This window comes from Mustelus asterias, chromosome 25, assembly GCF_964213995.1.
Source record: "Mustelus asterias chromosome 25, sMusAst1.hap1.1, whole genome shotgun sequence".
NCBI classification, from domain to species: domain Eukaryota; kingdom Metazoa; phylum Chordata; class Chondrichthyes; order Carcharhiniformes; family Triakidae; genus Mustelus; species Mustelus asterias.
This window is the reverse complement of record NC_135825.1, coordinates 18,352,572-18,378,850: the sequence shown is the minus strand read 5'-3', so window position 1 is coordinate 18,378,850 and position 26,279 is coordinate 18,352,572. Positions and strand designations below refer to the sequence as shown.

Sequence of the window (26,279 nt, the reverse complement as noted above, 5' to 3'; positions counted from 1 at the left end):
GGATTTGGACCCAGCGACTGCGAAGGAACGGCGATATATTTCTAAGTCAGGATGGTGAGTGACTTGGAGGGGAACTTGCAGGTGGTGGTGTTCCCATGTATCTGCTGCCCTTGTCCTTCTAGATGGAAGTGGTCGTGGGTTTGGAAGGTGCTGTCTAAGGATCTTTGGTGAATTGTTGCAGTGCATTTTGTAGATAGTACACACTGCTGTTACTGAGCGTCGGTGGGGGAGGGATTGAATGTTTGCAGATGTGGTGCCAATCAAGCGGGCTGCTTTGTCCTGGATGGTGTCAAGCTTCTTGAGTTTTTTTATTACTTCATGGGACATGGGTGTTGCTGGCTGGCCAGCATTTATTGCCCATCCCTAGTTAAGCTTGGAGGGCAGTTGAGAATCAACCACATTGCTGTGGCTCTGGAGTCACATGTAGGCCAGACCAAGTAAGGACAGCAGATTTCCTTCCCTAAAGGACATTAGTGAACCAGATGGGTTTTTCTAACAATTGACAATGGCTTCATGGTTATCAATAGATTCTTAATTCCAGATATTTTTTAATGAGTTCAAATTCCACCATCTACTGTCACAGGTTTCAAACACGGGTCCCCAGAACATTAGTTGAATTTTTGGATTAATAGTCTAGCAATAATAGCATGAGGCCATCACCTCTGCTAAAGTGCTGTTGGAGATGCACCCATCCAGACAAATGGGAAGTATTCCATCACACTCCTGACTTGTGCCTTGTAGATGGTTGAAAGTGCACCATTTGTAATATTGGTTAAAATGTTTGTGCTGATGTCAAAAGCTCATGTCAGGAACATTGAAAGGCAGAAATACTTTATTTAAATTAGAATTCTGCTTGTCTTGCAGGATCAGTTTGATTTCTGAATTGCTCAGCAGTTCACTCACCCTGTGCTGCCCAACAGAAGCTCCATACCGACCTGGAGCTGAAGAACAAGCTTTCCCGCTCTTCCTGATCCCATATTAAACCAACATGGGACCCACGACCCTTCCCACCAAGTACTTGTTTCTAGTGCAAGAACAAATCTGGGGCAACAATGAATGTCGACAAACCAGGTGACATTGCAGAGGAGAAATGTTGTTACTCACAGGAAGGTGAAAATGATATCATGAAGGTTAAATAAAGCTTGTTGTTTTTCCATTGTGCCTGACCCTTTCCCAATGATAAAGTTAATGATGTTTGGAGTTATTTAGCACTAATGATAAACTCAGTGTATAAAAGAGAGAGCCGATGCCCACAACACACCAGCTGCAAGATGGCAAAGCTTCTACTTGGAACAGGTAAGCGTATTTTATCATTTCACTATCTTTGATAATGTTCTGAAATCATGTTTTATATTGAAAATTACTTCATTTATTGAGGGGCTGAACCCAGTAGATAAGTTTAAAAAAAGCTGAACAACAGCATTTGAAAAGTGATGCGTGGCCCATCTCCTGAACCATTCACAACACGTCCAGACTTAACCTATAGATTCAGGTGGGTGTGGGATAAAGCCATGAAATCATTCATCTTGGACAATGGACCTTAGCTGAGAAAGGAACTCCATCAGCCATATAATCTAATAACTTTTAAATAGTGACCATGAAATTAACTCGCTATGACCATGTTTGGATAACTGGCCAGTTAGTGAGAGGAGATCACGTGATGAGCAAGCTAGCCCTCTTTGTGTTTTAAGATGTTACTTCTTTCCGGGTCAGTCAAAGTGAGACCAGAAAGATCCTCAGTTAGCACCCTCTCTCTCTCTCTCCAACTGTCCTGCAAGCTTGTGCCCTATCTGTTCATCACCATTCACACACAGTAGGCAGCATCTTAAGTATCAACACAGCAGCTGCTGACAGTGGGAAGATAGAAATTGTCCATAAACATCTGAGAGTTGCTTTGATGCAGTATCAGGAAAGAGCATCAGGTCTGGTCTGAAACTATCCAAGCCATCAATCTATAAGATCCTTATACAATCGGCGTTATTGGACTTTGTGTGTGTGTGTGTGTTTTGAATGCATGTGAAAAACCTGTCTGTGCCCTTTACGGTCACAGCATTTAAATAGTTAAACATTCACTGAGTTGGTAAACAAATCCTTTAAAAACACCTATTGCAGTCATCTAACGCGGGGTGGAAAGAGCAGGGAGCCATTCTAACATTTCCCGCCCGATCTTAACAAATATTTGGGGGCAGGATCTGCGACGGATTCATCGACAATGAGGAATTGGAAGCGCAAAATCAAATTGATCCTTAAAAGTATTTTTAACCTTCCAGATAGGAATTTCTTTGTGGAATACAATACTAGAAATCTTAACATGACCACATATGAGGAAAGTGCCATCGCAGAGAAAGATTGCCTTGAGATACTTCCAAAGTTTTTTATATTGAAGAGATGAACATTTAGAAATGAATTTCTGCTCAAAAGCTAGGAAAATATAAATCCTCAAACCTCTGGCCAGCTACATTTCAATGGAAGCTGAAGAACAGGAGATGGGCATGAAATGTGAAATGGGCAGCCTAGCATCAGCAAAGACAAAGCTGGAGCAGCAGAAATTAGTTAGAATTTCAAAGAAAAAAAGAGGAAAGGAAAGGTCAGGAGAGAACAGAAAAAGGAGAATGAGATTTCCAGGAAAAAGAAAACAGAGACAGGAAAGAAAGGAGGAGAGAAAATTCCAGGAAAGTGAAAAGATCCTTCCAGGGGAGAAGTTTGAAAGGGAGTTAAAGCCACAAACAGACCAGGACTGAGGCAGATGGAACTGCGTAGGGAAAGGTTGGCTGTATCCAGTGGAAGTGCTATTATTGAAGTGAGTGACTAATTCCAGTTTGGGGTGCTTTGGGGTGTTACAATTCGTGTCAATTACAGTGCTCGATATTTCAAGTTTATGGAAATCTTAATTAATATCATTTTAATATTTCCAGGTGCATTTGAAAATTGGTCCATCTGTAGAGTTTAATATAGCTGCTTACTTAAACATAATCAATTTCACAATAACTTGAAAAAAAACATTTTGCAGCCTTTGTCATTTAAACTGTTTTACATCAATACTTCCAAAACCAGAGCTAAGTGAAACACTTAACGGCAGGGTGGCACAATGGTTAGCACTGCTGCCTCACAGCTCTAGAAACCTGGGTTCGATTCTGGGCTTGGGTACTCTGTGTGGAGTTTGCACATTCTCCCCGTGTCTGTGTGGGTTTCCTCCGGGTTCTCTGGTTTCCTCCCAAGGACCAAAGATATGCAGGTTAGATTGACTGGCTATGCTTAATTGACCATTAGTGTCAGGGGGATTAGCAGGGTAAGTACGGAGATAGGGCCTGGGTGGGATTGTTGTTGGTGCAGGGTAAATGGGCTGAGTGGCCTCTTTCTGCACTGTAGGGATTCCATGATTCTGTGAGTTGAAAAGTATGTATCTAAAGTAAAGTAATGATTCAGAGGATATAAACTAAAGCAAGAATATGTCAAGTTTGTATAGTGCCTTTAATGTAGAAAATCACTCAATTTCTGTAGAGTTACGTGGAGCAGGAGTGCTGCCTGGAACATCACATACTTGGAGCTACATGGCCTTCCCTCCCTCATTGTCCAAATTGTATTTCTACTTTATGGGAAGCAAACTATAGACGCAGGACTGATGCAGACAGCTTACCCAAAAGATCTAGTCGAGACCTGTGGTCCATTTCTAGGATGGACCAGTCCAGTTTCAATCCCATTGATTTTGAAGATGGCAAAGTTGTTTATAATTCTTTTCACTGAAGGTGAGCTGAGATAGGTAACCGTGTTACTGAGCTGGAAAATAGGTTGTCTTTGTAATTGAGACAATCTGGACTTGGAAGCTTAATGGGCACTGAAAAGGACATGAGCTGCTGATAAATGGGGAGGTGGCTAGATGGGACATGAGCTGGGATAAAGGGGGAGGTGGCTAGATGGGTGGAGAACTGGCTTGGTCACAGAAGACAGAGGGTGGTAGTGGAAGGGTCTTTTTCCGGCTGGAGGCCTGTGACTAGTGGTGTTCCGCAGGGCTCTGTATTGGGACCTCTGCTGTTTGTGATTTATATAAATGATCTGGAAGAAGATGTAACTGGGGTGATCAGTAAGTTTGCGGACGACACAAAATTGGCAGGACTTGCAGATAGTGAGGAGCATTGTCAGAAGCTACAGAAGGATATAGATAGGCTGGAAATTTGGGCAAAGAAATGGCAGATGGAGTTCAATCCTGATAAATGCGAAGTGATGCATTTTGGTAGAAATAATGTAGGGAGGAGCTATATGATAAATGGCAGAACCATAAAGGGTGTAGATACGCAGAGGGACCTGGGTGTGCAAGTCCACAGATCCTTGAAAGTGACGTCACAGGTGGAGAAGGCGGTGAAGAAGGCATATGGCATGCTTGCCTTTATAGGACGGGGCATAGAGTATAAAAGTTGGGGTCTAATGTTGCAGATGTATAGAACGTTGGTTCGGCCGCATCTGGAATACTGCGTCCAGTTCTGGTCGCCACACTACCAGAAGGACGTGGAGGCTTTGGAGAGAGTACAGAGGAGGTTTACCAGGATGTTACCTGGTATGGAGGGGCTTAGTTATGAGGAGAGATTGGGTAAACTGGGGTTGTTCTCCCTGGAAAGACGGAGGATGAGGGGAGACTTAATAGAGGTCTATAAAATTATGAAAGGCATAGACAGGGTGAACGGTGGGAAGCTTTTCCCCAGGTCGGTGGTGACGTTCACGAGGGGTCATAGGTTCAAGGTGAAGGGGGGGAGGTTTAACACAGATATCAGACGGACATATTTTACACAGAGGGTGGTGGGGGCCTGGAATGCGCTGCCAGGCAAGGTGGTGGAGGCGGACACACTGGGAACGTTTAAGACTTATCTAGACAGCCATATGAACGGAGTGGGAATGGAGGGATACAAAAGAATGGTCTAGTTTGGACCAGGGAGCGGCGCGGGCTTGGAGGGCCGAAGGGCCTGTTCCTGTGCTGTAGTGTTCTTTGTCTTTGTTCTTTGAGCAACCTGGTTCAGACTGAGACACTAAACAAGAAGGAATTTGTGGTAAATTTGGGCATGAGGGCTGTAGATGATAAATTCAGTCTTATAATAATTAGCTGGAGAAATATGGTTCGTCTCAAACTGATTGTTGGGCAAATAATCTGACAACACCGAGGCAGAGCTGGGGAAGATGTTAATGCAATAGAGCCAAGTGTTATCAATGGACGTGCAGATCTTGACCCCATGTCTGTCGATGATCGCACCAAAGGGTAGCAAATAGATGAGGAAAGGGGTTTGACCAAGGATTGATTCTTAGTGGTTCCTATTCGCTCATATAACAGCTTGTTGTGAACACTTAAATATTTCAGCATATTTTGATCATCATTTTAACACTTCTCCTATATTCTTTATTACAGCGGTGGTCTTGTTGGCGTGCCTGGAACTGGGTGAGTCTTTGTGCTTTTTGAGCTATTTTGAATGATGTGTAATGAGTTGAGGCTCAGTGCTGATTTTCCTTTCTCGTCACTCTCAGGCTCTGCCTACAGACTGGTTTGTTACTTTACAAACTGGTCCCAGTACAGACCAGGAGAGGGGAAGTACATGCCAGAGAATGTGGATCCCTGCTTGTGCACACATCTGATCTATTCTTTCGCTGGGATGAAGGACAATCAAATCACCACCACTGAAGCGAACGATGCGACTCTCTACCACTCATTCAACAGCCTTAAAAACAAGTATAATTTTTCTATAAATATCGAGAATCTAGTTGCAATGTAGAATTTGAGGTCCTTTTCATATTCAGTCCAACATTGAGTCATTATGCCAAATTATATGGAAATATAACATGACTGGCCCAGTCAGATAGCTGATGAATGGATGAAATTGGGTATTGTTGATTTGTGTCCCATTGGCAGAGATGAGTCAATGCCCAATGGGTCTGATAATGGCTGATGTATTCATGATAGCACCATGTTGTACCATATAAACAAGAAAAAATACTTTGGCAGGGATTTTCTGCTCTTGTTCACATCTAGTGTGAATAATGACAGGAGCGGAAAACTTCACAAGTGGCCCAAATTGCGTTTTATATCAGCGGGAAGTCCCGACATGATTGGCCTACCAACCCCCCCATCACCAGTAGGATAACAGGGTTACCGCTGTGCTAAATTGGGAACCTCATTTTCATACATTTGCAAATCATTATCAGGCCTCACTGAAGCAATCAATCCACTAGGCTCAAGCATTTGCCCAAAGTGGTGTGATTGTTCGAGGGTGCCATTTATAACATGGGAACAGTTGGGCCCAGAAACGGGGGAAAACTTAGCATCAGAAGGGGAAGAAAGCACAGTGGCACAGTGGTTAGCACTGCTGCCCCACAGCGCCTGGGACCCAGGTTCAATTCCCAGCTTGGGTCACTGTCTGTGTGGAATTTGCATGTTCTCCCTGTGTCTGCGTGGGTTTCCTCCGGGTGCTCCAGTTTCCTCCCACAGTCCAAAGATGTGTAGGTTAAGTGGATTGGCCATGCTAAATTGCCTCTTAGTGTCAGGGAGATTAGCTGGGTAAATACATGGGGTTACGAGATAGGGGCTGGGTGGGATTGTTGTCGGTGCAGGCTCGATGGGCCGAATGGTTGCTTTGTGCACCGTAGGGATCCTATGATTCTATGTTTAAATACGTCATTCATGATGCTGCATTCTTTTGCTGCTGCCTCTGCCTTCTTGGAGGGTCCTGTCGCTGGAAAGAAATGCCTGGGCGAGTGCTTTGGATGGGTGGTCAGTCATCATGGGCTGAAGGATCCACTCAGTTGTGGGGCAGGAGGGGAGTCTCCAAGTTCATTACTGACAAGGTCAGGTCTAATGGAGAGGCAGGTTAGCAAAGAACATTCCTTTGCAGCTGAAATCTTTCATCTACAAGTCAATTAACATTTCTTCAGTCTGACAGCTGAACAAATTATGCTCAATAACTCGCCACCCTGTTGTCTGTGATGACCTTGGCAGGCATTCTCTTGATGGCCGAGGATCCCTTGGCCTGCTTTAGGGTGTCGCTGTGTGACAGTGCCATCCTCCTCAGCCTGGGAGCTGGAATTGAAGTGGTCACAGAAAGAGGGTTCAGATGGGGGAGTGGGGGGATGTGCACCAGCAGATCCTCTTCCCAATGGATGACCCGGGGTCCTGGGCTTTCTCCATGGGATAGAGAGAAAGCTGGAGTGAGTTTGAGAAGCACCACCATCCTCTGACATTGCACTGATGGCTGAATATTCTGCATCAGTGCAGGACAGACATCTTGCACCAAGGTCTCTATTGCAGCTGCCAGCCTCACTGACCTGGTTGCCTCGGAGTGCCGGCACGATCTCCTCAGGCAGAAGGTGGTAGGACTCCTCCATTAGTCGTTCAATACCTTCTTTTGATTTGGTTTGATTTGATTTGATTAATTATTGTCACGTGTATTGGGATACAGTTAAAGTATTGTTTCTTGTGTGCTGTACTGACAAAGCATACTGTACATAGAGAAGGAAAGGAGAGGGTGCAGAATGTATTGTTACAGTCATCGCTAAGGTGTAGAGAAAGATCAACTTAATGCAAGGTAGGTCCATTCAAAAGTCTGATGGCAACAGGGAAGAAACTGTTCTTGAATTGGTTGGTATGTGACCTCAGACTTCTGTATCATTTTTCTGACAGAAGAAATATGTCTGGGGTGCATGAGGTCCTTGATTATGCTGGCTGCTTTCCCAAGGCAATGGTAAGTGTAGGCAGAGTCAATGAATGGGAGGCCTCCTGTTCCCTGCCTCGCCTTTGGAACTCCAGCAACTGAGGCATGCCTGAATGTAGAGGCTCTTCGTCTGACTGGGACACAGCAGATCCCTGGCCTTCAGCAATCTTCCGAAGGCCGGCACCCTGGGATGTACGTCCCTGTTTCTGTCTGCTGTGGATCTGTGAGAGTGAAGTGATCATCAGATTGTGACCCCCAAGGCCTTTCTAATACTGTCCCACTGAGGATGTGTCTCTGCACTGATAGACGGTGTTGGTAAGAACTGCAATGGCTCCTCGATTTCCACTTCTGAGAAGTCATCTGTGCTGGTCTCTGAGGTGGACTAAGCTGGCCCTCTGATGTGCCTGCAAGAGTAGGGATTTCATTAATACATGGCAGGGGCCTTCAGATAGATAAGGCATGACTCACATTAGTCATGGATGATGATGTTCTGGGTCCCCATTTTGTTTATTGGGACTCACGTTACCCACTGCGCAGGAACAGTTGAGTTCCTTCTTGGTGCTGGGGTAGTTTTTAAATGGAGCACCTTGCTGATTGAAGTACTCAGTTGATGGTGGGGCGGATCAGAGGCCTTATTATTATTATTATTTTCAGAGTGACTAAAAGTACGATGCAAAATCACACCACTGCCACTAGTGAACTAAACGGTGCTTTTCCCGCCGACTAACGCACTCTGCCAAATTCTGCAAAAATGATGGATCAAACTGAGAAGTTATTTTAATTAGTGTCAGCCAGATTGTACTTGCTAAATGTACTAAATATTGCTCTTGTATCTTGGAGTACGTTGGTCCACAGGCTGTCATGTGTGGCATACAAAGTGTAAGTGCAGAAACACTGGGCTGTGGATAGAGCTGGAATTTTCACTGTATTCAGAAACTTAGAGTGAGTGAGATGGCATTTACATTTTACTTATACAAAACTCATGCTTCCAGCTGCCTCAGAAAAGCATGCAAGCATAATCAAGGACCCCATGCGCCCCAGACTCTCTTCTATCTTCTTTCATTGGGAAAAAGATACAAAAGTCTGAGAACATGCACCAAACGACTCAAGAACAGCTTCTCCCCTGCTGCCATCAGACTTTTGAATGGACCTACCTTATATTAAGCTGGTTTTTCTCTACACCGTAGCTATGACTGTAACACTATATTCTGCACCCTGTACTTCCCTTCTCCTCTGTGTATTCTATGAATGCTATATTTGTCTGTCTAGTGCGCAAGAAACAATCCTTTTCACTATCCCAATACATGTGACAATAATAAATCAAAACAATGAACCTAGGCACTTTGGACTGCACCTTCCAAATCTGTGTTCTCTACCAGCTAGAAGGTCAAGGGCAGCAGACACTGGGAACATCATCATTTGCAAGTTTCTCTCAAAGCCGCACAACATCCTGATTTTGGAACTATATCACCATTCCTTCACGGTCAAAAATTCTGGAATTCTCTCCCTAATGGCGCTGAGGGAGTTGCTGCATCAAAAAGATGGCAAAATTCAGGAAAGCTACTATCAGGTCTCTGCCTGGAGTCAGGTCCAAACGACAGAGCTATAGGCTGGAATTTTACCATCCCGCCCACTACAGGAATTGGAGCGGATGAGGGACAGACCATGGGAAGGTCTGTTGACATTGGGTGGAATTTTATGGTTTCGGGACGAGCGAGGCCATAAAATCCCAACCATAGTCTCTACCATGGGTAGGAGAGGAGGCATTGCCCCAGTCCACCACATCCAGAACAGAGGTCAAACCTGCTTGACTGCATTATGAATGCAACTATCTCGGTCTTCAAATCCTGAAGTGCGAAGTGAACTCGGATTTTCTGGCTCAAAGACAGGGATACTGCCCACTGCACCACAAGACCTCATTATGCTAGCTTCTCAAATGTAATTAGGGGTGACGAACAAATGCTGACCTTGTCTGTGATGCTCACATTTCATGGAAGAATGAAATAAACAGATAGTTTTATTGTTTGTGGGTCATCCCTGCAAGAACCTTATCCTCTTTGTGTGGTACATCATATTGTGAAATATTTGTTCTGCACTGAGGGATTTCTGTCCAATGAAAATTTAGAACCAAAAGAGAAAGCAGTAAAAAGATTGGGACAATATTAATTTCAATAGTGGTGTTGTTTAATAAATGCATTTGCTTATTCTCCTCATCCTAAAAGAACAATTTCTTCATTCTTACAACAGAAATGGAAACCTTAAGACACTCCTGTCCATTGGAGGTTGGAATTTTGGAAGTCAGAAGTAAGATGAAAATAGTTTCCTTTAATATTTAATATGAATAGTGGTTATTTTCCTATTTTCATAATATAAAATAAGCTGGGGTCAAAGAAATAGATTTGAGAATGATAATAGTGCATTTCTTGATAAGTATGTAGAATTTTAATAATGAGCTTACTGCGACTATGTTCAAATGTGTGTAAAATATAATTCAAACAATATTTACGAGATGATATCTATAAGGAAAGATTTCATAATTTTTACAAAGGCTTAATTTTCATTAATGCACACAATGAAGATTGATTCAACTGTTTATCAAGAGTAGCAACAATGCAACATCGTATCTTAATTTTCTTTGAGCAAATTATAATTGGTTTCATTGTATATTATGAAACTATATAAGATTCAAAGCTTTTAAATTACTGAAACCTTGTGACCTTGTTTAACATTCTACTCTCCTCTAGATTCACCGCCATGGCTTCCACATTACAAACTCGCCAGATTTTCATCAAATCTGTGATTGACTTCCTGCGCGGTTATGGATTTGATGGTTTGGATATTGACTGGGAGTTTCCTGGGCCAGAAGGCAGACTGTACTTCACCGTGTTGGTAAAGGTAGGGCCAAATGGACTTAACAAGATGTTTCATCTACCAGCTGAACTAAAACATCTTTCATCCTGTTTGCAAATGTAAATTTCCTTTCAAAGTCCTCACCAAAGACACGGAACACCGGGACAGACATCGGCACTGAGCTCTTCCAGCTTTTTGGCCACTCAATGGGATCATGGCTGATCAGCAAGCTAACCAATTTAGAGTGACAGCTTTAAAAGGCAGATTTGTAGGATTTGTAAAACATAAATTTTGAATATTTAAATGTGAAACAAATGAAGTTACGCAGAAAAATAGTTTAGGTACATCCTTATTAATCATCATTCTGGCTATTGTGCAGTAACAGTTATTGATCTAGGCTTGATTTAAACCTGGGTGTACCTCTGACTATATCTTTAGATTTGATAGTTTGTCCCATAACTTCCACAGAGTGGCAATACCTGTCGGATTGCCACTCTTAACAGACTTACACTTGTAATTGCACAGCTTCTATCTCACCCAATCTTCCACACTCAGACTGGGGGAATCATAGAATCATAGAATCCCTACAGTGAAGAAGGAGGCCATTTGGCCCATCAAGTCTGCACCGACCATGATTCCACCCAGACCCCATCCCCATAACCCCAAATATTTACCCTGCTAACCCCCTGACACGAGGGTCAATTTAGCATGGCCAATCAACTTAATTTGCATATCTTTGGAGTGTGGGAGGAAACCGGAGCACCCGGAGGAAACCCATGCTGACACGGAATAAATGTGCAAACTCCACCCAGACAGTGACCAAAGGCCAGAATTGAACCCGGGTCCCTGGCGCTGTGAGGCAGCAGTGCTAACCATTGTGCCATCATGCCATCCCAATGAGTGCAGAGTAGCTAAGGTGCAGGGAAGTAGGTCATGCCCCCTTTCGTCAGCAGACTGGGAACAGGGGTCGGAGCTGGATGTGGGCGGCGGGGAGGGGGGTGGATGTTTGGTGGTTTAGATAGTTACTTTGGAGTTAGAAGTGATTTTTATTTTTTCTAATTCTTTCTAAGCAACTGTCAGGGTAAAACTAGCAGAACCATCCGAGGTTTGCAATTTAAATCACTCCTGTTATGTGGTTCCCAGTCCAGCACAATTATCCAGAGGAAGCTTCTGGGCAATTGCCGGGTAAACGTTTATGTGGGAACTTCCTGGAGTGATTCCCCAATGCAGCATTGGGGGCCCACCCAAAAGCGACGCTGGGGAACCTGGAACTTATAGATTATTATTGTGAGACACTTGGCCATGGGTACATATGAAGCTGGACAATTCTTTAGTTTGTGTTCGAAACCCTCCATTTGGTGAGGTTCTGTTGCTAAGAGAAACTTTGTTCATTTTTCACTTCTAGGAAATGTTGGCAGCTTTCAAAGCTGAGGCGAAAAGTTCTGGAAAATCCAGGATGCTGATTTCAGCTGCAGTTTCTGCTGCACCGGGTCACGTTCATATGCGATATCAAGTTCCTAAGCTTGGACAGTAAGTACCATGTTTTGTTGCACAGGACTGTCTATGGAGAGAATTATGTTGTGCTTCCTGCTAGTTCAGCAAGTTTAATTAGTAAGCAGCTGAACCATCCAGACCTGGAAAGTCCCCCCTTCAACCTCCAGTTGGTTTTGAGTTGGCTGAATCCAGGTGAGGCAATGTTAGAGGCTCTTGGTATTCCCGTGCTGTCCTGTAATCCTGAATTACTGGGGCAAATTTTCCCATGCCACCCGCCACAGGAATCAAAGTTGGAGAGGGGCAGCCCATGGAAAGATCCATTGACTTTGGGTGGGATTTTCCGGTTTTGAGGCGAGCGCGGCTGATCAACAGTGTAGATACCTGGTCATAATGTGAAGATAGAATTGGGCTCTGCTTTCAATCTCTACACTGTTAACTGCCTATCAGTGTTCAGTGTCAAAGTTAGGCATCAATAATGATTAGTTTGGCGTGTGATGCCTGTAAAACTGTAAGTTGGCAATGAAATAGAAAAAATAACCTTATCTAACTCTGCCAGCTCTTAAAGCAAGGTGACAGAGAAGAGGGTGAATGTTGGGAGAGAGGAGAGAGGGTAGAGGGAGAGGGTGGAAGAGTGAAAGAGTGAGAGACGGAGTTCAGGGGAGTTGAAGATAGAGAGGGGGATTGAATTTATCTCCTCGAATCTGAGCTTGGCTTCTTGCAGTGTTTTGGGTTTGATAGTTTGGCCATTGGCTGACAATATCCCAGTTATGCTGTATTCACAGCTTGGTTACTGTTCAGGAAGTTGTACAAATGTGTCTTTCTTTCAATTGATAATGAAATATAAAAAGCAGGAGTGATAATAGAAGAAAGAATTTGAATGATGTACCACCTTTCACAGTTTCAGTTCAGGTGAGTGCTGGTTGTTTCAAAGCTTGCTTGACATCGTGTGGGACACATGTTCAGCTGTCAGTGCCCAAGACTCCAATTTTTCCGCATAAACAGGGTGCTGGATTCTATTACAAAAGCCTGAAATGTTTGAATGCACGATAGAAACACAAATGTCTGAGTGCAGGCTGTGTGGTAGCACTCTCGGCCCTGGGTCAAACAGTTAATTGTGGGTTCAAGCCACAACTGAGTTGTCAGTTGGCACCCCAATGCCATGCTTAGGGAGTGCAGCATTGCCATCTTTTGGATGTGATGTTAACCTGAAGTCCAATCTGATCTCTGAACTAAATGTCAAAGGCCTCATGGCATTATTCGAGGAAGAGTTCTCCCAGTATTCAGGCTAATATTTATTCTACAGCCAACAGCATGTTAAATGTAATTCATCATCTGCGGACTGCTTCAGGATATTCTGAGGCCATAAAAGGTCAACTATAAATGCAAGATCCTTACCTATTTTCTGCCATTTTAAATGTCACAGCTCATTAGTTTAATGAGTTAGATCATTAGCATTTACTTTAGTGAACAAGGTATCAGTGTAACTCAGATCTCTTCTCATCCAGAATCTTGGACTTCTTCAATGTGATGACATACGATTTCTTTGGACCCTGGAATAGCAAGACTGGAGAAAATAGTCCTCTTTTTCCTCTTCCAAATAACAGAGGCTACACCAACCTTTACTTTAATGTGGTAAGTATTCATGGACATTGAATCCAATTATCCTAATTATTTCCATCTTCAACCTGATTCTTGGCAAATGTTTCTAACAGATAATTTCATGTTTTTTCTATAGAACTATACGATGAAATTCTGGAGAGATCATGGAGCTCCTTCAGAGAAACTGAACGTTGGATTTGCTACATATGGTCACACCTTCAAACTGACTTCATCCAGGACTGGGGTAGGATCACCATCAGTAGGCGGTGGACCAGCTGGGAAGTACACCAAACAGGCTGGAATCCTGTCCTATTATGAGGTATTGATACCGAGCCAGATTCTTTATTCCATAGGAGTTTATATTCAAAAGTACTAACCAACCAAATACTGAATTTTACACCCCATCTATAATTCTACACCCCAACTGGGATGGCACGGCTGTCTGCCTTATAAAGGTCTCAAGTGATGAGATCCAGCAAGGCAGGTCATCGCCTGTTACCAAGGGAACTCGCATTCAATGACCCCCACAGGGAGGTCAATTAGTGATTCCCCATGGAACTCATGTGGGTTATCACACTAACAAACTCAAGCTTTACTGTGAGAAATGAGCTCAATCGTATTAACATCCTCAGGCAGATTAAGCAACATGTTTGAATATATTTTTAAAACATCTACTTACTACCTTGTGCAGTTCAAGTGATGAAAGTATCCAGGATGGCCCAGTGTTAAATTTATGCCAATGCATTCTGACATCCTTATCAAGGACACCTCCAGCTGATCATCTGTCCCTTATATGAAGATCCTGCTGCCTCTGCCAACATCATTAACACATGGCATCACTCAAATTAGGTACCAAAGGAACAGGAGCTGAAATGAATGTCATCATACTCTGATGAACAGAGACAATGCCATACCCTCATCATCGGAAGGTGTTTGACTGTCTTACTCCGGCCATTGTCGGAAAATGCACAAGGAGGTAAAATAGAGGACAAACCTTTCACATCCTCAACCTCCCTCCCTACAGTAAATTCCAGGGGATTTTGTACAAAGATTACAATCAATCTTTCGTGGTTTGTGTGACAACCAATGATTGGTTTCCACATTGATGGAAGAGTAAGGAAGCTGGTGCTGATTTTACATACACAAATCAATCTCAGTATGTTCATGAATGAATTCCTTCTTTGGCTCCTCCAATGCCTCAGGTCAGAAGGATCTTCTGCAAAATGTCAACAATATCGGCGGGACTGGAAGATCCCACCAGTGGTCAATGGCGAGCTGCCTCCGTTGCAGAAAAGCCAGGTGGGCTGGAATTGCAAAATTCCAGTCAAATCATTTAATAAAGTGATTAGTCAGCCTTTGCCAAGAACAGTTATGATGAAATGATAGCTGAATAAATCATTAAAAAGTGAAATGAGAAATGTTGTCAGTCTACCTTGGGAATGTTGCAAACCATTGATCCTTTGTGGCCACTGATTTTATGAAAGCTAATGTCTCATTCTTCTTACAGATCTGCTCACTTTTAAAAAGTGGTTCTTCAGCATGGAATGCTCCACAGGTGGTTCCATATGGTTATAAAGGAAATACATGGGTTGGATATGACAATGTGAAAAGCTTTGCAGACAAGGTATCTTTGATGAAGTGATATTCTATACTTTTTATTTGGTGGTTTGCTGCAATATTTGTTGTGATACACAGCTAGATGGTTGCAGTCAGCATTAGAATCTTGGTATATCCATCAATTGAATAACAGGAACATAGAACATAGAACTGGACTAGCTATAGAACATAGAACGTAGAACAGTACAGCACAGAACAGGCCCTTCGGCCCACGATGTTGTGCCGAGCTTTATCTGAAACCAAGATCAAGCTATCCCACTCCCTATCATCCTGGTGTGCTCCATGTGCCTATCCAATAACCGCTTAAATGTTCCTAAAGTGTCTGACTCCACTATCACTGCAGGCAGTCCATTCCACACCCCAACCACTCTCTGCGTAAAGAACCTACCTCTGATATCCTTCCTATATCTCCCACCACGAACCCTATAGTTATGCCCCCTTGTAATAGCTCCATCCACCCAAGGAAATAGTCTTTGAACGTTCACTCTATCTATCCCCTTCATCATTTTATAAACCTCTATTAAGTCTCCCCTCAGTCTCCTCAGCTCCAGAGAGAACAGCCCTAGATCCCTCAACCTTTCCTCATAAGACCTACCCTCCAAACCAGGCAGCATCCTGGTAAATCTCCTCTGCACTCTTTCCAGCGCTTCCACATCCTTCTTATAGTGAGGTGACCAGAACTGCACAAAATATTCCAAATGTGGTCTCCCCAAGGTCCTGTACAGTTGCAGCATAACCCCACGGTTCTTAAACTCCAACCCCCTGTTAATAAAAGCTAACACACTATAGGCCTTCTTCACAGCTCTATCCACTTGAGTGGCAACCTTTAGAGATCTGTGGATATGGACCCCAAGATCTCTCCGTTCCTCCACAGTCTTCAGAATCCTACCTTTGACCCTGTAATCCACATTTAAATTAGTCCTACCAAAATGAATCACCTCACATTTATCAGGGTTAAAGTCCATTTGCCATTTTTCAGCCCAGCTTTGCACCCTATCTATGTCTCTTTGCAGCCTACAACAGCCCTCCACCTCATCCACTACTCCACCAATCTTGGTGTCATCAGCAAATTTACTGATCCACCCTTCAGCCCCATCCTCTAAGTCATTAATAAAAATCACAAAGAGCAGAGGACCAAGCACAGATCCCTGTGGCACTCCGCTAGCAACCTGCCTCCAATCCGAAAATTTTCCATTGCACCATTAGTGAAGCATGCATCATGGATGAGGTATTGATGGCTGGAATTTTACTGGCCCGCCCGCCACGGGGATCAGAGCAGGCTAGGGGCGGAGCATGGGAAAGTCTGTTGACCTTGGGTGGGATTTTATGGTTTTGAGACAAGCGAGGCCATAAAATCCCGCCCATCTTGTTTGATGTATTTTAACCACTATTTTTACTTCTAATTTATTTCCTTATGCAAGAATTTTGGGAAAAGTTCATATTTCTATCAACGCACCTCTTTGTAGCCAAGATATTGTCAATCACAGAAATAGAGATGTTTTCTGAAGTGACTCACTTCCCAGATACTAATACAGCGATATCAATGATATTTGGAATATCTGTTTTAATTGACATTACAGTAAATATTTTCGTATCCTCCTGATCTATGACAAAAGGCAAATGAAACAATTTTCATGCTAAGGTGGTGGAGGACCTTTGGGCATTTACACAATTTTAGAAGCTACTTTCTATATTCAATTATGTGGGAAATCTTTACAGAATCACAGAGGAGGCTATTTGGCCCATTTTGGCTATACCGGCTCTCTGAATGAACAATTCACCTAGTGGCAATCCCCTACCTTTTCCCTGTAGCCCTGCACATTCTTCCTTTACAGATAACAGTTTTTTGAATGCTCCAATTCGACCTGTCTCCACCACGCAGTGCATTCCACAGCCAAATCACTCGTTGTGTGAAAATGTTTTTCCTCACATCACTTTCGGTTCCTTTAATAATCACTTCAAATCTTTGCCTCCTCATTCTTGATCCTTTTTCTGAGTGGGAAGTTTCTCTACATCCAGCCCCCACTGCCTAGACCCCTCTATCCAGACCCTTCATGATTTTGAACACATGTATCAAGTAATGGCAATCTTTGGGAAATTGGGAAAATAGTTTCACTTCCTCCCATATATGTTCATAGTCATTATATCTAAACTTCCTCATTCCTGGAACCATCCTTATGAATCATTTCTGCACCCTCTCATGACTCATGTCCTTCCTGAAGTGCCGCAACAAGAACTGGATGCAATACTCCATCTAAGGCCGAACTAGTGACTTATGAGAGTACAGAGTAATCTTCTTTCTCTTGTGCTCTATACCCCTATTACTAAAGCCTGCAATATTGTATGTGTTAAGGACCAGTCCCTCAACTAGTGACTTATAAAAGTTAAACATAACCTCTTTGCCCTTGTGCCACATGCCCATATTTATGAAATCTGGGCTACTCTATCCTTTATTGGCTACTTTCTCAACCTGTCTTGTCGAATTCAATGACTTATGCACAACAGGGTCTGTTGCTTTTGCACCCTTATTAAAGTTGGACCCTTTAGTTTAGATTGTCTCCCCATGTTCTTCTTGTTAAAACAAATTACACTTCTCTGCATTGAACCTCACCTGCCACCTCTGTGCCCATTCCCCCAATTTGCCAATGGCCTTTTGAAGTCCTGCACTATCTCCTTACAGATCACAATGCTTTCAAGTTTTGCCATCCGCAAAATTTGAGATTGTGCCCAGTACACCAAGGTCGAGGTTATTAATATATATGAGGAAAAACAAGGGGAGGAGAATAAGTTCTATTTGGGTTAAAAATTACTTGCAAACAAGGATTTGTGAATTAAAGTTGTGAACAATGTCTTTCAGGCTGAGTGGCTAAAAAAGAACAACTTTGGAGGAGCCATGGTGTGGACTCTCGCTATGGATGATTTCTCTGGTACTTTCTGCAACCAAGGGCCATATCCTCTCGTTAATGCGCTGAACACTGGGCTTGGAATTTCAAGTAAATATCAGAGTTCTTTATTTTTTTGGAGCAGATTATTTGTTTCTGCTACAAAGCCATTGACAGTGACTAGTAACTAATATAACTGAGCAATTATTTAGAGTACCTAAATGTTTTACAATTTCAACATTATTAGATCCATGGAAATTATGAGGAGACAGTGGCATAGTGGTATTGTCATTTGACTAGTAATCCAGAGACACAGGGACCCAGATTTGAATCCCACCATGGCAGATGGTGAAATTTGAATTCAACTAAAATAAAACCCAGAATTAAAAGTCTAATGACAACCGTGAAACCGTTGTCGATTGTCATAAAAACCCATCTTGTTCACTCATGCCATTTAGTGAAGGAAATCTGTCGTCCTTACCTGGTCTGGCCTACATGTGACTCCCACAGCAATGTGGCTGATACTTAAATATCCTCAGGGATGGGCAATGAATACTCTATCCTTTATTGGTGCCCACATCCTATGAAATAAAAAATCCAAGTAGTAAAATATTGTTAAGCATCTACAAGCATAAAATTCCTAAAACACGATAGACACACAGTAAAATACTGAAACATGTTTATGTGTTGTCACGGTGAACTGGTTCCTCTTTCTGTCTCATTCCTGAGTTGGTCGTAACAATTTTTGAATTTAAAATGGAGGTAATTTAATATATATTTAACTGTTTATAGCTTGGTGCATATCATAAGCTAGCTAGGCTCAAGTTAACAATAGAGAGTTGGCCTTATTGCTAAAACTCACTCGGGTAAAGATGCCAAAATTATTCAAAAGATTTAAAATGAGCAAATATGTCCAAAAGCTCACTAATGCATAAACAACACACATTCTGTAGTATAAATGTGGTTAGGTCTAATGTGTGGAACAGTGTAAAGAACACTGTCCATAATGATGATGCAAGGGTTCAATGACCAAGAGTGAATCATAGAATCGTAGAATCCTACAGTGCAGAAGGAGGCCATTCAGCCCATCGAGTTTGCACCGACCACAATCCCACCCAGGCCCTATCCCCATAACCCCATTCATTTACCCTAGCTAGTTCCCTGACACTAAGGGACAATATAGCATGGCCAATCCACCTAACGCACACAATTTGGACTGTGGGAGGAAACCGGAGCACCCGGAGGAAACCCACACAGACATGGGGAGAATGTGCAAACTCCACACAAACAGTGACCCAAGCTGGGAATTGAAACTGGGCCCCTAGCACTGTGAGGCAGCAGTGCTAACCACTGTGCCACCGTGCTGCCCCAAAGCATGAGAATGTTGCTAATATCAGCAAAGAAAGACCCAGATATGCACATCTGTAAGCAGTTATTATTTGTACATGGCAATAGGTCAGGAATCATTCCTCAGCAGTCCAAGCAATATATAACACACACAGTCCAGCAATCTGCTCCCCACCCAACAAGCAGACATAAAGAAATAAATCTCTTCTGAATATCAGCTTTTAAAATCTTGACCAAGTAACAGGTAGAGTCACTGAAAAGAAAATCACCATATGCGACCATATGCTTGTTTGTAGCTGAAGAGGCCTGGTCCACATTAGCTGATGGTCCTTCATGTTATTCCCATGAAGACTGTGTTTTCATTTGGAATTCTACTTGGACTACTCTAGATTTGCAGCAATAAGTTCTTTTGGTGGGTTTTTCAAATCACCAACAGCTCAGCTTTGATGAGAGAGTTTTCAGAAGAAAGAGAATTGGGGCATGTCTTGGCCCTGACGAAGTCTATCTTTGACTCTTCAACATCCAGTATCATTTCACCAGAACTGGATTATGTGATCTCATTCTAAGATCTCCTGGTCTCCATAAAAAGCAACTTGTGTCTCTCACAAATGCAACATGGTAGTTGTTGTAAGCCAGTGTCCTTTGCTGAGGAAAAATGTCCTTTCCAAAAAAGGTTAATACATGTGAATGTCCAGCTGAGGATTTTATAAATTAATATTTTATATAATGCTTCTTAATAAAAGTAATAACAGGGTAAGTCATGAATCTGCACTGGCTGCTGCATCCAGTGCACGTTGATAGTTGAATAAATTGAAGTTGTGTTTTATATTATTGTGTCACTTAAAAGGGAAATGTATTGTTATTCATTAAGTTATTAACAGATGGGGTTCAATAATATCTGCCACACATTTTCATAGAATCACAGAAACCCTACAATGCAGAAGAAGGCCATTCGGCCCATCGAGTCTGCACCGAGCACAATTCCACCTCAGCCTTACCCCCACTACCCGACACATTTAACCCACTAATCCCTCTAACCTACAATCAACCTAATCCGCACATCTTTGGACTGTGGGAGGGAACCGGAGCACCCGGAGGAAACCCACGCAGACACGGGGAGAATGTGCAAATGCCAAAGAGACAGTGACCCAATCCGGGAATCGAACCCAGGTTCTTGGAGCTGTGAGACAGCAGTGCTAACCACTGTGCCACCCTATTTTGTGTAACTTGACTTTAAGATGAAACTATAATTAAATCACATGTCAAAACTTGCACTCCAACAAACAGACTGCAGACAGAATTGGATATGTAATAACAATTTGTCAGTAGCCTTTATTGGGCTGAATTTGCAAGATGTATGTTCCTGATACTGTAAGCAATTGAGTTATACCTGAGATTTTCTAAGCAGCAACAACCCATGACTTTGCAATGTTCATCTTTGTTTGCTACTAATTTTGAAGTAAGGAATGAATTAGTGAATTTTATTTCCTTCTAGCTTGTGTTCCATCCAAAACAACACTGGCACCAGCTGTTTCTCCTACTCCGGTTCCTAGTAGTAGTGGAGGGAGTGGTGGCGGTGGTGGCAGTAGTAGTGGTGGTGGTGGTGGAAGTGGTGGTGGCAGCAGTGGCGGAAGTGGGTTCTGCGCTGGCAGAGCTAATGGTACCTACGTTGATCCCAAAGACAAGAACAAGTTTTATCAATGTGTCAATGGAAGGACCTATGAGAATAGTTGTGCTCCTGGATTAGTCTTTGATCCTTCCTGTGACTGTTGCAACTGGGCATAATGAGAAAGTAGAAGGTAAGCTTGCTTAATAACCTATACAACAGTTCAAAGCAAATATCTTGTGAAAAAGAACAATGTTGAGGTTGTTTAAAATACCAAAATTGCCTTAAGTCCTAAAGTAATGCATCAGGATTTCAGAATGTTTGGGTAAAATTTAACAAAATGTGGTTGACTGGATGTACAATTTAAACAAGAGCAGTTAGAGGTGGGCAATAATTCTTGGTCTAGCCAGCAAAGTCACATTCCTTGAGCAATTAAAGAATAATCAAATCCTGACAATGTGCTTGTCAAATGAATGTAGGTTCGTTTTTCGAGTGTCAATTGGGTCAAAATGGATGGTGTGTTCCTGCTTTGGGGGGATTTTTATTGGTTCATTGGGATTTGAATGTTGCTGTCATGACTGGCTTTGCCCGTCCTTAATTACCCTTGATTAGCTGCCATCTTGGACTGTTGCAGTCCCTGTGGCAATGCTCTGACATCATAAACATCTGCAACGGCATTCTCACAAAACAAGGTTACTGGGCTTCATTTCAGCCCAAGCTGATTTTTCATATATGTTCCAGAACCTGGTTGGGATGTGTGTGTGTGTGTGTTGTTTTGTGTGTGTGTGTGTGTGTTGTTTTGTGTGTGTGTGTATGTGTGTTGTTTTGTGTGTGTATGTGCGTGTTGTTTTGTGTGTGTATGTGTGTGTTGTTTTGTGTGTGTGTGTTGTTTTGTGTGTGTGTGTTGTTTTGTGTGTGTGTGTGTTGTTTTGTGTGTGCGTGTTGTTTTGTGTGTGTGTGTGTGTTGTTTTGTGTGTGTGTGTGTGTTGTTTTGTGTGTGTGTGTGTTGTTTTGTGTGTGTGTGTGCGTGCGTTGTTTTGTGTGTGTGTGTTGTTTTGTGTGTGTGTGTGTGTGTGTGTGTGTGTTGTTTTGTGTGTGTGTGTGTGTGTTCCTGGTCAGTTCTGTTAGGTGAAGATGTACTGTTGAGGAAGAAGAAAGGCGAGGAAACAAGAAAAGAATTATAAATAAAAAAATAGACCTAATGTAAAAATTGTCTTTATGCTATTGATGTGATATTGAAACATTATTGTTGAAGAAGAGAACATTAAAACATTCTATTTTTCCAGCCTGCCATCAATCTTCATTGGGCACCAGTGAAGCTGTAACTGGTCTTTAGTTTAATTACTGAAGTGACGCTACTTTGTGGATGAAGACCATCAATGTACCACATCTACTTTGTCTCAACTGAAGATTGAGTGAATTGTTTAAACCACAAAATAAAATCATTGATTCATTAAGAAAACAGTTTATGGTGTTTTGTTTTTAATGAATGAAATACAACAATATCGGTTGAAAGAATTTCACCAGCATGAACTCATTTCCACCATAACAGTTTAAGGCAGAAACAGACATTTGAAACTTTGACACAAACTCAAGGCACAGCTCTCCGATATCTACACTCATTCCAGCACATCACAGGGAAAGCATTCCTGTGTCTAACACAGGAAGGAAAGTAAAACCAACTGAATTTATGTATCCTGCATCCCACCAACATTTTTGCCTAAGGGGAAATTAAATTCAGAATTTATATAGCGGATTAATTAATTGTCAGTGAGACAGATGGGGATGGAGAGAAATTTTCAGTGGCAGTTCATTTCTGATGTGAAAACGCCATTTCAATTAGCTTCCCACTTCCCTGTGGGATTTTTAAAAAATTATTTTTTCTGGATGTGGGTGCGATTGGCCATTCTAAACTGCGTTTGAGAAGGTGGTGATGAGCAGTCTTCTTGAATCGCTGCAGTCTATGTTATGGAGGTGCTATTAGGGAGGAAGTTTCAGGATTTTGACCCAGTGATTGTGAAGGAACGGTGATTTGGTTCTATGTGATGATGCTGTATGAGTTGGTGAGAAACCTGCAGATGGTAATTTCCCTGTGCATCTGCTGCCCTTGTTTTTCTAGCTGGTAGAGGTCTTGGGTTCATAGGGTGCTGTTGAATAAGGCTTGATGAGTTGCTGTAGTACATCTGACAGATAGTCATGTGACTGACATTGTGCACTGCTGTGTGGTTCCCTGCTGATTATTTATTAATCATACAACCAGTTTTTTCATGAACAAGTAATTATCACAATGATTAGTTTAATGACATTAAAACATAACTGATTATTAAGACAAAAAATGCATTCCTTTTGAACATAATGGCAGACCAGCAGATCAGCAAATACATTTTCATTTTGCACACTTATGTTGCAAGCAAATGTATTTATCACCATTCGATTATTTAAGGCCAATTGCAATTTTTATCAAAGATTTTCAGCACACATCCATTGTTCATTCACTGTGGCACTGTAATATTGACAAAGATCAGCTGGATTGGCGGATGACCCATCATCCTTACCCTGTCAAAATTCATGGACTATAGAGTTAACTGTAGTCGGGCTGCTGCTTGAGAATTATGGGCAACATTTTGTGGTCCTGCCAGTGTTTGGAATCATGGTGGACGGGGGTGGAAGATCTGGTGGGAGGCTAAATGTTGAACAGATAAGGGAAGTGGACAAATTCAACGTGGCATGGGAATGGGGACAGGTATTGGCTCTGTAGCGAGAGAAGGCATATGCAGGGTTGTAGTTACAGTATCCAGGGCAATGGGAGGAGGCTGAAAGATTGCAGAGGGAAGTTCAAAAGTGACATTGTTCAGTGGTGGTTGTTGGTGATGGGGGGATTTTGGTGAGTGAAGGGGGGAGGATGAAAGATACTGGTGTGGGTATGTACAAGTGGCATGTACCATCTTCTCACAAAGGCAGCTCAGGAGCAAGACAACACCCTCAATGTCTAAGAGCAACAATATGTGGCTGGAGGAGGGTCCACTAACATGGGTGAAGTTCAAGGTCAGCACAACTGGACACTAAAGGAACAGCCGAATAATAACGGGAACTATGATTGCTGTGGTCATTTGAAATCCTAATAGTATAGGAGGTGGCATGGTGACACAGTTAGCACTGCTGCCTCACAGCGCCAGGGACCCAGGTTCGATTCCCGGCTTGGGTGACTGTTTGTGTGGAGTTTGTACATTCTCCCCGTGTCTGCATGGGTTTTGTCCGGGTGTTTCGGTTTCCTCCCACAGTCCAAAGATGTGTGGGTTAGGTGGATTGGCCATGCTAAATTGCCCCTTAGTATCAGGGGGACTATCTAGTGTAAATGTGTGGGGTTATGGGAATAGGTCCTGGGTGGGATTGTGGTCCATGCAGACTCGATGTGTTGAACGGCCTCCTTCTAAACTGTAGGATTCTATGATTCTATGAGGAACCCATTAGACTGGCCCAGAGGGTTCTCAAAGCAATGAGATCCCAGGAAGTTATTGAGCTGCCACTTCATTCTGAACCATAAGTCCTGGGCTGCAGTCAGAGAACACAATAACACAAGCACACAAGAACTAGCAGCAGGTGTAGGTCACCAGGCCCTTCAAGCCTGCCCTGCCATTCAATATGATCATGGCTGATCTATGCTAGTCTCAACTCCTTTTCTGCGCCATTTTTCCATCATCCTCTATTCCTCGATCTATCAAATATTTATCCACCTCCATTTAAATACTTCTATTGATCCAGCCTCCGCTCCCCTTTGGGGCAGAGAATTCCAGAGATTTACCACTCACCACAAGAAGAAATTTCTACACACCTCAATTTTAAATGACTGGCCCCGAATGAAGGATGAGGGAAGAGAGAAAAGCGGATTCCACAAGAGGCAGGTGAATGACTGCCAACTCGCAACTTCAAATTTCCATCCTCCTGGGTTCATGGCCATCCCCAACAAATACTCATGTAGTTTGTCTTTCCATTAGGACAAGGCAAAGATTCATGTAAACGGCATTGAGAGAAGTGGAGGTAAGCGGAATAGTGATAGAGGGAAGTTTTTCACACATTTATCAAAGAGCAGTGACACCGCAGAGAAGTGAGGGATGGGATACCCATCCTTGGTCTTCTATGAACCTGGAAGGGTTGGTGCTTACATGAATGAATCGAGAAAACATACAGAAAGGGCAAGGTAATATATATTGACAAATGTTCAAATGATAAACAGTGATTATATACTAGCCCCACCAGTGTGAATTCAGAACTTCTTAATCTTTCTAATTCAACCGCTAAATTTAGATGCATCGCCAACACACTCAGCAGAGGTGGAGGTTGCCTGCTGACTCTGCCATCTTGTTCATGATGACTTTGGTGCCATCTTCTTTAGGTCTCAGCCTAACAGGAGCTTTGGAACTCCTCTTCATGGGTAGGTGATACATTCTTGCCCTGAGCAGCTGAAGTTGATCTGGTCACAGACCAGAGGGGTTTAGGAAAGTCAGAACAGTCTTGAAATATCCTGAGTGGGATGACCTGGGGTGTCCAACTGATACTCTTCCTCCCTTTGGGTGCCTGAGGGCCCCTCCCTGACTCCTTGCGGAGAAGCAGCACATTATGGGAGATCGAGATGGCCTGTTCCCTTCTCACCTAGTTGCTGCTGGAACACGGCCATGGCTGCAGGGATATACTGCATTCCCGAGAGCATTCCTGGTAAAAACCGCGTGTTCTGCTGGACATGGTTCTCCATGGCATCCATGATCCTCTCCGTGGAAACTTTGATGTATTCACATGCCGGAACCATGACATTAGAAAGCAAAAAGATAGACTCTTCCATTACTTATGTCACCTTGTTCGAGGCCTCTGACAACTCTGACTGATGTTCCCATGTTTCTCACTGCATGTCCAACTTAGATCTGAAGCCTTGAGCATTCCTGTTCTTCCTGATCTCACGTCAAAGAACATGGGCCACTCAACTCTTCCCGCCAATTTCCTGGCCTGTTTCTAGTTCAAGAACAGGTTTGGCATTACAATGAAGGTCGACAATCTAGATTACATTGTAAAAGATATAAGTAGTGCCTTATGTATAAATAATGTTATGAAGATAAGATAAGAACTGTTATTTTTCCATTGACTGACCCTTTCCCAGTGATAAGGTAAATGATGTTTGGAATTATTGAGCACTAATGATAAACTCAG

The 26,279-nt window shown here is 42.7% G+C and overlaps 1 protein-coding gene across 1 annotated transcript; it reads left to right on the top strand.

Moving 5' to 3' along the window:
• The first annotated feature begins 1,271 nt into the window (after nt 1-1,271).
• Nucleotides 1,272-21,259, top strand: LOC144479245 (acidic mammalian chitinase-like). Its single transcript, XM_078197914.1, has 11 exons — nt 1,272-1,296; nt 5,393-5,422; nt 5,509-5,710; nt 9,933-9,989; nt 10,430-10,580; nt 11,941-12,065; nt 13,535-13,661; nt 13,765-13,947; nt 15,136-15,252; nt 18,103-18,238; nt 20,970-21,259. The coding sequence occupies exons 1-11, from the start codon at nt 1,272-1,274 to the stop codon at nt 21,257-21,259; spliced, it is 1,443 nt and encodes a 480-aa protein (XP_078054040.1).
• Nucleotides 21,260-26,279: the final 5,020 nt, after the last annotated feature.